The sequence below is a fragment of the Pistacia vera genome, unplaced genomic scaffold (genome assembly GCF_008641045.1).
Source record: "Pistacia vera cultivar Batoury unplaced genomic scaffold, PisVer_v2 Contig817, whole genome shotgun sequence".
Lineage (NCBI taxonomy): Eukaryota > Viridiplantae > Streptophyta > Magnoliopsida > Sapindales > Anacardiaceae > Pistacia > Pistacia vera.
In genome coordinates, this window is record NW_022196687.1 from 200,524 (window position 1) to 214,396 (window position 13,873).

The 13,873-nt window shown below is 33.8% G+C and overlaps 2 protein-coding genes across 3 annotated transcripts; one reads left to right on the top strand and one right to left on the bottom strand.

Annotated features, from left to right (window-relative positions):
- Window positions 1-6,450: 6,450 nt before the first annotated feature.
- LOC116117534 (thermospermine synthase ACAULIS5) lies at window positions 6,451-9,957 on the top strand. The gene is made up of 10 exons (XM_031403546.1): window positions 6,451-6,762; window positions 7,176-7,242; window positions 7,854-7,948; window positions 8,285-8,387; window positions 8,510-8,598; window positions 8,827-8,983; window positions 9,070-9,145; window positions 9,235-9,293; window positions 9,377-9,513; window positions 9,636-9,957. Exons 1-10 carry the CDS (start codon window positions 6,608-6,610, stop codon window positions 9,715-9,717), a joined length of 1,020 nt encoding a protein of 339 aa, XP_031259406.1. The 5' UTR covers window positions 6,451-6,607; the 3' UTR covers window positions 9,718-9,957.
- A 118-nt stretch (window positions 9,958-10,075) lies between these two features.
- LOC116117535 lies at window positions 10,076-13,388 on the bottom strand. 2 transcript variants are annotated; one of them, XM_031403547.1, is made up of 2 exons: window positions 13,132-13,388; window positions 10,076-10,347 (listed from the first exon to the last, which is right to left on the bottom strand). In XM_031403547.1, exons 1-2 carry the CDS (start codon window positions 13,360-13,362, stop codon window positions 10,207-10,209), a joined length of 372 nt encoding a protein of 123 aa, XP_031259407.1. In that variant the 5' UTR covers window positions 13,363-13,388; the 3' UTR covers window positions 10,076-10,206. The 2 variants fall into 2 exon arrangements, with proteins under 2 accessions (XP_031259407.1, XP_031259408.1); XM_031403548.1 differs by having other exon boundaries at window positions 10,076-10,338; window positions 13,123-13,388.
- Window positions 13,389-13,873: the final 485 nt, after the last annotated feature.

A 13,873-nucleotide genomic window follows, 5' to 3' on the forward strand; every position in this document is an offset into this window, starting at 1 on the left:
TCTTAAATTATCTTGTATGTATGTGACCAATAGGCTCCTCATCATACCGATAGTGAGTAGCATCGCGATTAACATCAATTAATCGTCTCAGTACACACAAACCAAAATTAGCCCCTAGCAAGGCATCATGGCCACCCGATAGATTCAGATTCAGCGAAGCAGCTACCTGTCAACGATATGGTTACCATGCAATCAAATCATTTCATCATTTGTTATCTCATCGAGACCAAAGTACATAAATAGTGTCAACCTCAGTTACTCTCGATATGTTTGTATTCAGTTACTGGACCAATGACCAGAATAATAAATTAGATTGAGCAACAACTCAATTCTATTGTGGCCACAACTTTAGTGTCGTTGCCATTTACTGAATTGCACAGTGAGATAACTTCTCCCTTACCTAGGAGTGATGAATCCTCTATTGATCCACCATAGCCTTGATACACTCCTCGATGTAGCTAATCACTACTGTATTGATAGCTCTGAATAGAACTGCGTAGGGCTAGTGTCAAACTACACCAATCGGTGCACAAGGCACTCCGGTGATCTCAAGTCTAAGGATCACATGCACCACCATTCATTAGAGGATTTATTCCATAGACACTAGGGTTACCATCTATATGGAATCCTCTGGTGGGTCAGTCCAGTGAACTTGCCTATAGCAAGCACCCATGTGTTGCACTAGGTTGTTAACAAACAACCTTGACAAGTGACATCAGTCACCGCCTTTCGACAGGTCGTTCAACACTATGATAGCTTTACCATATTATCTGTGCCGTTGGTCAGAATAATACTAAAGCTACAGACGTTTCTAGAATAGCCACCATATGTGCTCATAGGGTTCTCACTATCAAGATTTGAAACACTTGATACCCTCGTCACGGTTCTACAATTTTAAGGACATATATCAATACTTACAGATATGATTTGCACGATATACAATAAAAATGCCTTTTATTGATCAATGAACATTATTACAAAGAGTCAATTCTACAATAATTGATTAGCTCTAGGGCACCTACTCTAACACTGACATCCACATTTGAAAAGTTAGTGTATAACATTGGCATGCGACAGCTCAATAAGTTACTAAATTAATTCAACCATTATGAGGGGGAGCATTGATTAAAGGGGGTTTCTAGAAAAGTTTATTGTACTATTTATTGTACTGGACATATGTGTACTGTACTCTTTTTTCCTTAATCAGGTTCTGTCCCACTAGGTTTTCTTGAAAAGGTTTTTAATAAGGCAATATGAAGCACGTCCAATGTCACGTTACAGATTCATTGTAGAGTTGTATTTCTTTACTTAGGTTTTTTCCCGCTAGGTTTTTCTTCAGTAAAGTTAAATGCAATTATCTGTAAGCGATGGATGTCCAAGGAGAGTGTTGTAAAATGTCCATCCACGACCTTAGCTTTGAGGTGGTGAGTGAAAGAGGGGGTGTTGGCTATAAATATGTAATATACTGTCTAGCTAGTAATTCTTTAAGAAATATATGATAAAATCCACTAAATAACTTTTGCAAACATATATACATAGAGGTATATAATGTAAAATCCAAAAATTCTGATTTTACTTCATATAAATATATACACAAAATAACTTATATATTTTAATAAATACAAGGTAGTCTTGGACAGTGCCGCTAAACTCCTCCACTTCTTGATGTCCCACTCGATCGTAAATCATCAAGTACCTACAAAATAGTAGAATAACGGAGTGAGCACTTATTGCTCAGCAAGTAAACCAAACTGCACTACTATTTTTCGTTCATTACTCATGTTCTGATTTTCCTTTTCTCACTTTAATCTTTGATAATATTCTTCATTCTTTTCTGATACTCTGATTTGCTACTTATCAATGTGCAAAGATAATGAATAAAATTGTACATCGTCGAGCACATAAGAAATACTGAATCATGTAAGTAGCATAATACATATGCATAATAATAAACTTTCCTGAGAAAAGAACTTTCTTTTCTTTTCTGTTATCTGTCTCTTATGCTGTATCTCTTTCTTTTCTTCTCTGTATCTCTTTCTTTCCTTTCTTTTATTCTGGTTTGCCAATCAGACTAGGTTGATGCATGGATTTGGAACCTTGGCCATGTGATTGGGTACAGTCCTCATCTACATGCACTGCTGATGGACTGTACAAATATTGTATCTCTCTGTTGTGGCCACTCGCTCATGGCAGCGTGCATGTAGGTATGCTCTACTGGGTACAGTCCTCATCCACATATACTACTGACGGACTGTACAAATACTATATCTCTCTGCTATGGTCGCTCGCTTGTGGCGGTGTGTATGTGGGCATCTTTGTCACTCACGGGTTCCCCATCGCAAAAACCTTATAACACAGTATGTTGTAGAAAGAGAATAGAAAGAGATACTATACACATTTCAACATGAATTTCCAAGCTATGGAAATTCTACACTTGCATTCTTTAGTAAATGAGAAAATATACATACTTGCATGTTAGCTTAAAAGAAAATTACTAGCCATTTTCTTTTCTTTCTCTCTCATTCTTTGCTAACATATTCCTTCATATTCTCATTTACTAAATCAAGGCTATATATATAATCATGTGCCCAATATATATGCATGATCAAGCCCATTCTTTAATATGCTTTCCAAGTTCACATATACAAACTTGCAAATTCATTATGGCATAATGGTGTGTCATGACATATTCTACCATTCTCTACTATCTCAAGTGCCATATCAAAGTAACACTTTAACATGCAATTCTTCTCTAACACTTGCATGTGCTATTCAAGAAGTAGTAAAGATTCAAGTAACTAGAATCAAGCACTAAGGGCCATTTCTCTCATGGAACTAACATGACCAAGTGATATATTAAATTTTGGCATAACAATATGTACTCTTGAATACTAACATTTACACTTGGTTAAGCCCAAACATAATCTTCCTACTTCAATTCTTGCCTTTCTCTAACCCTTTCTTCATTAGGGTTTAGCCAACTCATGCATGCATTTTCTTTTTGGATTTTCATCAAATACTTCATATGCACATACAACTACTAAGTTGGCTACACTTCCACATCTCTCTAATTCCGCCAAAATGTGAGCCAAAAACTCACTAATATTAGTATCAAACCTAACCATTTTCAACAATTCTCAATACGTCAAAAATTTCAACACTAATTCTTCCATAACTTCACCAAATCATCACATAACCATACACTACTTCTCATGGCTGGAAATTACACATCATTCAATATCAAAAACAACCAATAATTCTCTCATACCATCACATAAAAACATGCAACTTCTCATGGCTGGAAATTACACATCATTCAATATCAAAAACAGCCAATAATTCTCTCATACCATCACATACAAACATGCAAAAATTCATTCAACACAAGTCTTGCTCAAATCAAGGTTAAAATTAGGTTTACTTACCTTGAATGTGTGATACCACCTCCTTTTGCTTAAAGTCTCTTCCTCTTGGATCTAAATCAAAAAAAAAAACCATAAGAATTTAAAACTTTAAAGTTTAATCACACTCCTTTTGCTAGAACCTTACCTTAGGATGCTTTAGGATTGAAAATCTCCAAAAATCCAAGCCAAATCCTATGATTTCCCCTTGAAATTTAGTGAAGAAAATTGAGAGAAAATGGGGTAAAGGTAGTGTGAACAAGGGCTGCATATAAGGCTAAGGTTTCTTCAATGAAAACTTTTATCTAATAATATGTGCATGTATTCCCATTTTGCCCTTGCACTTTCTATGAAATTCCATCTATGTCATTTAGTCAATTACCAAAACACTCTCATTTTTATTATCTTCTTCACAATATTTTTCTTCCTTTCACTTTACACTTTTTCAACTAATTATGAGTAAAAAGACCATTCTATCCCTAATGAAGTTTTAAGGAATTTCCTTCACATTTGTCTAAGGTAACTTCAAATAAATCCAAACCAGCTACAAACTACTTCCCCCACCCCCCCCAAAACCATTTTTGTTTTTACTTCACAGTCATTTGAGAAAAGCAAAAAAATATACAGCCCCCTTTATCTTTATTTTCTATATTTAGTCCTTCTAGTTATTGCACTTGCAACACTAAAATTACACCATTTGTTTAATTTTCTTTTTAATCAGGTTGTATTTGTGTTTCTTTTTCCAAATTTGACCCACTCAATTTTTCTAGATGCACACTAAATTAGTTATAATTCAATCCATTTAAATAAAATTATATTAAATTATTTTGAATTGACTCATCTATATTTTCGTTAAACTCGCCCCGCTGACATACGAATTACCAAATATGTCATTTATTGAGGTAAGTTATAAAAGATTTTACTATCTTTCTCAACCCTATACAATGAAAATCAATTAGATATCTTTAAAATCAAAAAAGCTAATAGTAAAAATACCAAATATATATATAATGGTAAATAAGCAATAATTTATTATATAAATAATTTAAATAAAAGTTATTTTAAATAAGGGTGGATGTTGTCGATGGTGGCCGACTGCCGTCTCAAAATAAACAATGTGTCAAATAACGTTATCAATATTATTGTCATTATTAAAAGAAGAGTTTAGGGTTTAGAGTTTAGGGTTTAGAGTTAAAAAACCGGACAAAATAGGATACTAGCCATTAGATGCAGTAATACTACATGATAAGTCAAGAAAAGACTTAAATTCATCTTTCTCAATCTTTGAAATTCTGATGGATTGGTATGTCTACATCATTAAATAGATCCTCTAGAGATAAATCTAACAATGCGAGAAATGATGCTAAACACATTGTCAAAGATATGGATCTTCCGAATAAATCCCGGCTGATAGAAACAAAATTTAATTTGATATCTTTTAAATGCTTAAAAGGCTAAGCACATAAACCGTTGGAAATTGAGCCACTTGGTGTCCGAGGAAAGCTTCACGTTTGAAATGAAATTTAAGGGAGGCAATATTTGATTGTACAAGACAATTTGACGGCATTTTCACTCATGATCCCCTCACTTTAGAAGACAGATATGGGAGAAAAATTAGGATTTGGAGCACCACACAACACATCAACATGAGTTTGTCCCCTATTGCCTTTATTCATAAGATCTTCTCTAATTATAAGTGCTAGTGGGTAGCACCAAGCACGCCTCATCCCTAAATGATTCACAACCCACATCACTTTTCACTAATTTTAACATAAATTAATTGTCATTAAAGTTTCCAAGAAATATATCCTAACTTATCAACAACCTTAATTGGAATAAACCCTATTGTTAATTAAGTCAAAGTTTTGAAAGATTGAAATTTAGACACAAATCATAACTCAAATATGAAAAAAAAAAAAAAAAAAAAGGAGGAATAGGAGCTGACCTTTTGTAAGAAATGAAATTAAGAAAAGTTTTGACTAGGTGAAGGAGGTGATGTTGTTGGATTATTAAAGTGATTGACCTAAGGCTACAGATTGAAGAAAAAGGTAAAGTAGTAGTGTATAGCACAAAGGGTTTGATAGTGATATTAAGCCGCCCTTACAATGAACAAGGACCAAAAAGGCATTATTTCATTTTTTAAATATTGGTCTCCCCTTGTCTCCCCATTACATGAATAAAGTTGCAACCTAAAGCGCACTTCCTTTTCGTGCTCTTCTCCCCACTATGTCCCTTTTTACTTTTAACAGTGGATTATCTTTCTCCTACACAACATTACTTGTTCTCCTTTTGTATTTCATTTTCATATCATATAGATCGATTCATAAATTTTATTCTTCGTGTTAATACAACAAGTTATATTTATTTCTTTTAGAAAAAAAAAATCTTAAAGTTGTTTTATATATAAAATTTTAGAGAAGAATTTCTGGTTTCATCCTTGTTTGGTATGCGATGGAAGGGGGGTGCAAGTGCAAGCAAAGTTCAGAGAGAAAAGAGGAATGATGTAGAGAGAGTGGGATGTCCACAAAATGAAGGTATTAGTGGAGTCAGCCCACGCTTAAAAATTTAGAGATCCACTTGCCTAATTGCCTTAGCATTTTTGCCTTCTATTTGTCACTTCACCGACTCACCCACGACGTTTGTTTTTGTGGGATTCTCTAAATATTACTTAAAAAGATCTTTCCTTTTCATTAAATCCTCTGAATTACAGATATTATTTGTATCCACTATTGAGGACCGTGTGTTGACCCCCCACTAATTTCTATACCACTTATAATTTGCCACCTGGATCATTTCCACGTGTCACTTTTTACTGGCGTGTACATTTTTTTGGCCCCACCATTATCCCATGCCAAGACCTTATCCACCTCACCTCAGTGAGGGCCCCACATACGCATGCTTACTCGAAATTGTTAAAACGACAATCTGTCTCTTGGAAATTTCAGTCCAACTGGTTTTAAGTGTGAACACGTGCTTCTATGGAGGACCCACCATTAAATGAGGCTAAATTGGCATGTGTCATATATGTGACGGAAATTGTGCGAGACTGTCTGTGACAAAATTCATGCCATAACAGGCATAATCAACCTTTTTGGAGTTATTATCAGTATAAAATGGAGCTCACCATGTATGGTGGTGCAGGTGCAGGCGCAGGTTCAGTTTTCTTGAAAAATTTCTGAAATTTTGAGTTTGAAATTCAGTTGAGAATGGGTACTGAGGCGGTGGAGATTTTGTATGAAAATGGTTTCTCTAAGGTTTGTAATGAGACGATTAATCAGAATAAGAATGGGAATCATCAAGATTGTTGTTGGTATGAGGAAGTGATCGACGATCATCTCAAATGGTCGTTTGCTTTGAACAGGTTCGTAATTGTAAACAACTTTAATTTCTTCGTCATTCTCAACACCTTATTAAAGTTTTCTAACTTAAAACAAAATATATCTTCCATCTCAAATGCGAGAATATATGTAAACATTTTATGAAAAGGAGGATTACGATTAAGTTTTGCTTTGATTTCTCTTAATATCAAGTTACTAGAGGCGAAGGAAACGGGAGACATTTTAATGGCTTTAGAATTATCACCTCAAGTTAATGCTTGTTTGTCCATGAAGAAGTTTACTCTCTTTGGTTTAATTTCTAACCAAACAAAGCCTTCAGAAATATAGAAAATTAATTGTCCATATAGAAAGTGATTCAAATTTTAGTCTATTTTTGTTTTGAATTATATTATTTAGAGTAAAATTAATTAATTTTATTCTCTTCTTGTCCCAACAGAGTGCTGCATAAAGGGACCAGCGAATACCAGGATATTGCTCTTTTGGACACTAAACGTTTCGGGAAGGTAAGCATCCTTTGTCCTTTCGTTGTTTATCTAAGAACACGATTACATATATGTTGAAACTATGAAATGATAAATACTAATAGGATAATACTATACTTATAACGTAATTTCATAAACTTTATTTCACAACTTCTACATCCGAGTTCGCAATTGATCAACTCGTAATAGGTCCTACCTATCTAATTGTAGTCTTATCAATTGCAAGTTATCACAAGAAAAAGTTTGTAAGATTTTATTGTGGCCAATTTTTATTGATACTAAATATTGTTTTTAAGTAGTATTTATTCAATCTACATACAAGTGTTTGTGACAATACTCTTTTATTAATTGACATTATTAATATATCCCTTATTTTTTCTTTAATGTGTTGACTTTTTTACTTTCATTCTGCCTTTTGTTGTTCATTATTTTATCATTTGAAGAATTTAAATCAATCTTTAAATTAAAATATAAAAAACAATAACATTTATGATTGACATTCAAATCGTTCTTTTTTTTTTTTTTTTTTTAATTTTTTGTCTTCCGATAGTCCAACTCTTATATACAATACTTTCTTCCCCTTTATTCTAACACTAATGCTCTAATATTTTTATGGTTTTGATTAAATAAAGGTGTTGGTGATTGATGGAAAGATGCAGAGTGCTGAATCGGATGAATTTATTTATCATGAATGTTTAATTCATCCTCCTCTCTTATGTCACCCAAAGTAAGTATATATTAATTTATCCATCTGGGTTGTCTCATTAATTGATTAATACAAATTTCTATTTATCATGACCATCATATTCTTCTTACACTGTTAGATAAGGATATGGAGTTTGGATGAAAATACTTTTAATATAAATAATAACATTTATTCCCTTCGTATTGATTCTTCAAGTGATTTCATATTGCAAAGATGATAACAAATTAATGGGTTGGTTTATTACAGGATGTAATATTTCTGTGATATTCCTACATTTTTTCATAAAGAAGATGATGATAAATCTCCAAATTTATAATAAAAGCAAATTAAAATTTAATTCTGATTTATTATGTACAGCCCAAAAACTGTATTCATAATGGGAGGTGGCGAAGGGTCTGCTGCAAGGGAAGCTCTCAAACACAAGTCAATTGAAAAAGTTGTCATGTGTGATATTGACCAGGTACTTTTTCTAAATATAATCTTGTGCAATCATATGGCTTACGCACAGATAGAATTGAAAACTATTTTAATCCTTCTGTTTTATGCTTCTTTCATCTGTCTAATAACTTGATCTTGCTGCAGGAAGTAGTTGATTTCTGCCGAAGATACCTGACAGTAAACCAAGAGGCATTTTGTGACAAGAAGCTTCATCTAGTTGTTAATGATGCCAAGTAAGTTTATTTGTCTATTCAAACCTATGTCACATAAACATGTAGTTGAGCTAATAGTAATTATACAGCATCCAAAGCTGCTTTTGGGCTATCATTACCATATATGATATATTGCACTTGTAAAGTCTTAGGGGACAGTTTATTTAATGATAATTTCAAATAAAGTTTATGAAATAGCATGGTGAAAGTAACGAATTTCAAGCGTGTTCATTATTTGAAACTGTGTAGGGCTGAATTGGAGAAGAGAAATGAGAAATTCGATATCATTGTGGGAGATCTAGCTGACCCTGTTGAAGGAGGGCCTTGCTATCAGCTCTACACAAAATCCTTCTACGAGCGAATTCTGAAGCCTAAGCTTAAGGACAATGGCATTTTTGTTACCCAGGTAAGAACTTTATTGTTCCTGTTAGTTGATTTGTCTACCTTCTAGGAAAAGTAAACTAGACATTGTATTAAATCTTTGTTATATAGGCTGGACCAGCAGGCATTTTCAGCCACAAGGAGGTCTTTTCATCTATTCACAACACGATTAAACAGGTTTTTAAGTGTAAGCATATTCTTCAACGAACCAAATGTTCTTTTGTTGCTTTCTAATTAACCTGACACCTTTTATTAACATTCTGTTATGCATTGCAGATGTGCTGGCATACACAGCTCATGTGCCCTCTTTTGCAGATACCTGGGGATGGGTTATGGTATGTCGTTGATGCAAGTATTTGCTTATTAGTGCATGGTTAGTTTACATTTTGTTTATGCTAACGCATACAATTTGATTTAGGCGTCCGACCAACCATTCTCTATCAAAGCTGAGGAAATCGACCAGAGGATTGAAGACAGGATTAATGGTGAATTACTCTACCTAAATGGCGCTTCGTTCCTCTCCTCTGCCACAATGAATAAGGCTGTTTCTTTGTCGTAAGTTCTGATTTTCACACTTACAACCGTGCCAGATTTTGCAGAAACATCCTAAAAAATGTGTTAATATAATTTTATAAGTAACTCATTGATTGAGAAGGTTAATTTGATTGCTTTTTCAGGTTGTTGAATGAAACTCACGTCTACACGGAGGAAGATGCAAGATTTATTCATGGATTTGGTGTGGCTTATAACCGCCATTGAGGTCTCTCGGGCCTCAATTTGGTGGGGGAATTGCTGTACAGAAATATGAAATAGAACTTAAATTAAGCTTCTCTAGGAAATCAATCAAAACATTTTGTTAGAAGCATTTGGTGTTAAGACAATGTTGTTATTGGCTTCATTGGGGTGTTTATAGGAGTCATTACAATAAACTAAACTATCTTGTGACAGTTTTATCTAAGTAATGATATCATGAGGCAATCCTCCATTCTGATTTTTTTACTCTGGAATTGGTTCCGTTTGTGATGTGTCATTCAATTATTTATTTATCTGTTTATCTTCTCAGTTGTTCTGGATAGTGTGTGTGACCTTATATTCTGAAGCTTTCCTATATTTGTGCTAAAACAATCCCACCAAAGATAATATATATATAGAGAAAAGGTCTTGCATATTACTAATATAAACCAGTGTAAAAACAACAATAATACAGCGAAGAGATGGAGAGAATTCAGTGACGTTTCAGATACCCGATCAGCTTCGCTTAACAGGATCAAAGTTAGAGACCCCAATAACAGCTCCAACGATCACACCAAGCACGACTCCACCAGCGACGATGCTGAGCAAGAAGTTCTTGAGAGAAGGGGAGACACCAGGTCCAGCTGCCTCAGCCACCTGAGGTATTATCATTGAAGCTGTTAATGCAGCTGCTGTGAGTCCAGTCACAGCCTTTTCTCTTAAAGAGGCCTGCACTTCAAGTCTGACTTTTGACTTTGAGTTAGTGAAGAAGAAAACAGATTTTGATGGTCTTACAGGTAATGGTTTGATGAAGGATTGAGAATTTGGGTGGTGAACCCTTTTCTGGGTTGCAGAAGATAGTGGCATAGACATTGAAACTGAGACCAATTTGTAAGTTGAATTGGGTAATTGCTATCGAGTGTCTGCTTGGAATAAAATAGGTAAGCGAGTTTATTGATGAATTGGTCCAATTGGAATAGACAGAGAGAGATGAGAGGTGGAAAATAGAGATTTAGAGGTGATGTGTGAATTGGACGGTTTTATATGTGGCAAAATTTACACCTGGGCTTGGAGGATAAGCTTATCCTCCTAGATTTATTCATCTACTTGGCAATGTACGTGTTTCATGTATAAGAACACTACACTATTATTTTCTTAATAGATTGTTAGTTACTTCCAATGGATGGTCATGAAAATATATATATGTTTCTTCTAACTAATCACATCTAATATAAAATAAAATAAATGTAACAGATAATGTAACAAATAACAAGTAGTTCACTTGTATTGGATTTTTAAGGGAAAAAGTAAAAAAGTATATTAAAATCATTTTTAATAATTTACAACTAAAAATCTTTTTCTTAATCCAATTATTAATATTTTTTTTCGTAAAAACTTTAGTTTTAAAAAAATCTACTACAAAAATCTCACTTTTATGTTGTGTTGCTTAAGTATTTAGCGGTGATTAGGAACCCAACCCGACCTGGCCGGTTTAACTGGTTGGACCGGGACCTGGGGCCTTCTCCGGGTCAGGTTTAGGATTTCCACTATTCCCAAAATCTCTAATCTGACTGTCGACGAACGAGGGGCTACCAAGTGCCAAGGTTAGAAGGGTTTTGTAGAGTGGAGGCTGATGGTTCAAGGGCTGGTTTTGGATTGAATTTTGGATGCCAGAATCAGTTGGAATTTGGCCTAAAAAATCAACCTAATATGCGAGTCATGGCCGACGAATAGGGGACTACCAAGTGTCGAGGTTAGATGGATTTTGTGGAGTGGAGGCCAGTGGTTCAGGTGGTGGCGTCGAATTGAATTTTTGACGTCGAATTTGGTCGGAAAAATCAACCCGATTGCAGGATGTATGCGAGTCACGGCTGGCAAATGGGGGGCTACCAAGTTCCGGGTTAGAGAGGTTTTTGTAGAGTGGAGGATAGTGGTTCAAGTGGTGGTATCAGATTGAATTTTGGCTGTCGAAATCAACAGAAATTTGACTAGAAAAATCAATTTAGGGTTAGATCATAGGGTTGTATTTACTAGATTTCAAACTTGCAAGGATTGCTATGTATTTTTCAGGGGTGTGTTTGAAAATTTCAAACTTACTGGTGTTAGTGTATCCTCTAGGAATCAATCGTGTGGTCGGTTCCAAAGCATTATGTTTTGTATATATATGTTAATATATATATTTTGTATATACATTTTTATCTTATCAATAGAAGAAAGTGTTCTTATTTCACATGTAATTTATTGATTCATTTATATATATATAATACATGTAAAATGTACGGATGATACAAATCTTTAGAAAATCAAAATCATCAAAGTATTCCCTACATAGGTAAAATTAATTGGAAAATAATATTAAATAGTAGGCATGATGAATGCCTCCGTAGAATATCATGTGATGGTATTAGTGTAGGTGATTATAAAAGTTATATCACTATAGCATTAGTATGGATAAGCGGTTAGTGAACTGTTTATCGAATATGGTCATTTATGATGAATAACATGGACATTTAAAATGTAGTCAATGATTCATCATATAATCATACCAGTGTATTATTAATCCTTAGACCTGAGATATCACTGTTGGATTCTGCATAAACGCATATAGTTCATATAGTGTATAAACACGAGGCTAATCATGTCATGTGTTAATAAGCCGATTTGGCTATGTGTTGTTTATGTGTGAGGATAAGTGATAGTCAAGATGGGATCCGTTGACTTAGTATAGATTGATATCAAGTTTCTAAACAAATGTCAAGATACATTAAAAAAGAGAAATCTCTGGCCGAGATATATAAAATGTTACATGAAAGGTTGTTTCATGGTGACACGTTCCATATGTATTGATTGTCAATTTGATATAAAATTAAGATAAAGATTTTGACATACCATGAATCCATTCTTAATTGGGATTAGACAACTGAATGATTTGATTATACAGCGCATATGATTATAAAAGGGTTCGTTGGAGTATATCTTAATTGTGACTTAGGGGTTATGGAGTATTGCTAGATGTCTACCATAATCGGTGGGAGTTTTGTTTATAAACAGTTATAACAAAATATATCAGAATAGACTATGATATTGGGCCTACGATTAGGCCACAGTAAACTTAAGAGGTCACACATAAAAACTAAAGAGAATGGAGAAATAGCCAAAGAAAGTTGATTATCCAAGATTGGCTAGCACCTACCAAGGGTAATAAAGTTATTTATATTATTATCATTGAATTAGATTCCACGGAGGGTTATATTAGTTATTATGAATAATTTAAGAGTTAAATTGCTAATTGGAATTAAATGGAATTCAAATTCATAATTAATCATTTTCTTTATTTTAAATTGAATTTAACAATGGGTTGTAATTTAAACATATGAACAATTTAAGGGTTAAATTGTTATGTAAACAATTCAAGAATTAAATTTTTGCTGCCTCAGCCACCTGAGGTATTATCATTGAAGCTGTTAATGCAGCTGCTGTGAGTCCAGTCACAGCCTTTTCTCTTAAAGAGGCCTGCACTTCAAGTCTGACTTTTGACTTTGAGTTAGTGAAGAAGAAAACAGATTTTGATGGTCTTACAGGTAATGGTTTGATGAAGGATTGAGAATTTGGGTGGTGAACCCTTTTCTGGGTTGCAGAAGATAGTGGCATAGACATTGAAACTGAGACCATTTTGTAAGTTGAATTGGGTAATTGTTATTGAGTGTCTGCTTGGAATAAAATAGGTAAGCGAGTTTATTGATGAATTGGTCCAATTGGAATAGACAGAGAGAGATGAGAGGTGGAAAATCGAGATTTAGAGGTGATGTGTGAATTGGACGGTTTTCTATGTGGCAAAATTTACACCTGGGCTTGGAGGATAAGCTTATCCTCCTAGATTTACTCATCTACTTGGCAATGTACGTGCTTCATGTATAAGAACACTACACTATTATTTTCTTAATAGATTGTTAGTTACTTCCAATGGATGGTCATGAAAATATATATATGTTTCTTCTAACTAATCACATCTAATATAAAATAAAATAAATGTAACAGATAATGTAACAAATAACAAGTAGTTCACTTGTATTGGATTTTTAAGGGAAAAAGTAAAAAAGTATATTAAAATCATTTTTAATAATTTACAACTAAAAATCTTTTTCTTAATCCAATTATTAATATTTTTTTTCGTAAAAACTTT

Excerpts from the sequence above, each read along its gene's own strand:
- LOC116117534 (XM_031403546.1), top strand. The coding sequence starts at position 6,608 with ATGGGTACTGAGGCGGTGGAGATTTTGTATGAAAATGGTTTCTCTAAG. Across the intron at positions 8,388-8,509 it reads TCATGTGTGATATTGACCAG|GAAGTAGTTGATTTCTGCCG; the intron begins GTACTTTTTCTA and ends ATCTTGCTGCAG. Across the intron at positions 9,294-9,376 it reads ATACCTGGGGATGGGTTATG|GCGTCCGACCAACCATTCTC; the intron begins GTATGTCGTTGA and ends AATTTGATTTAG.
- LOC116117535 (XM_031403547.1), bottom strand. The coding sequence starts at position 13,362 with ATGGTCTCAGTTTCAATGTCTATGCCACTATCTTCTGCAACCCAGAAA. Across the intron at positions 10,348-13,131 it reads CTTCAATGATAATACCTCAG|GTGGCTGAGGCAGCTGGACC; the intron begins GTGGCTGAGGCA and ends ATAATACCTCAG.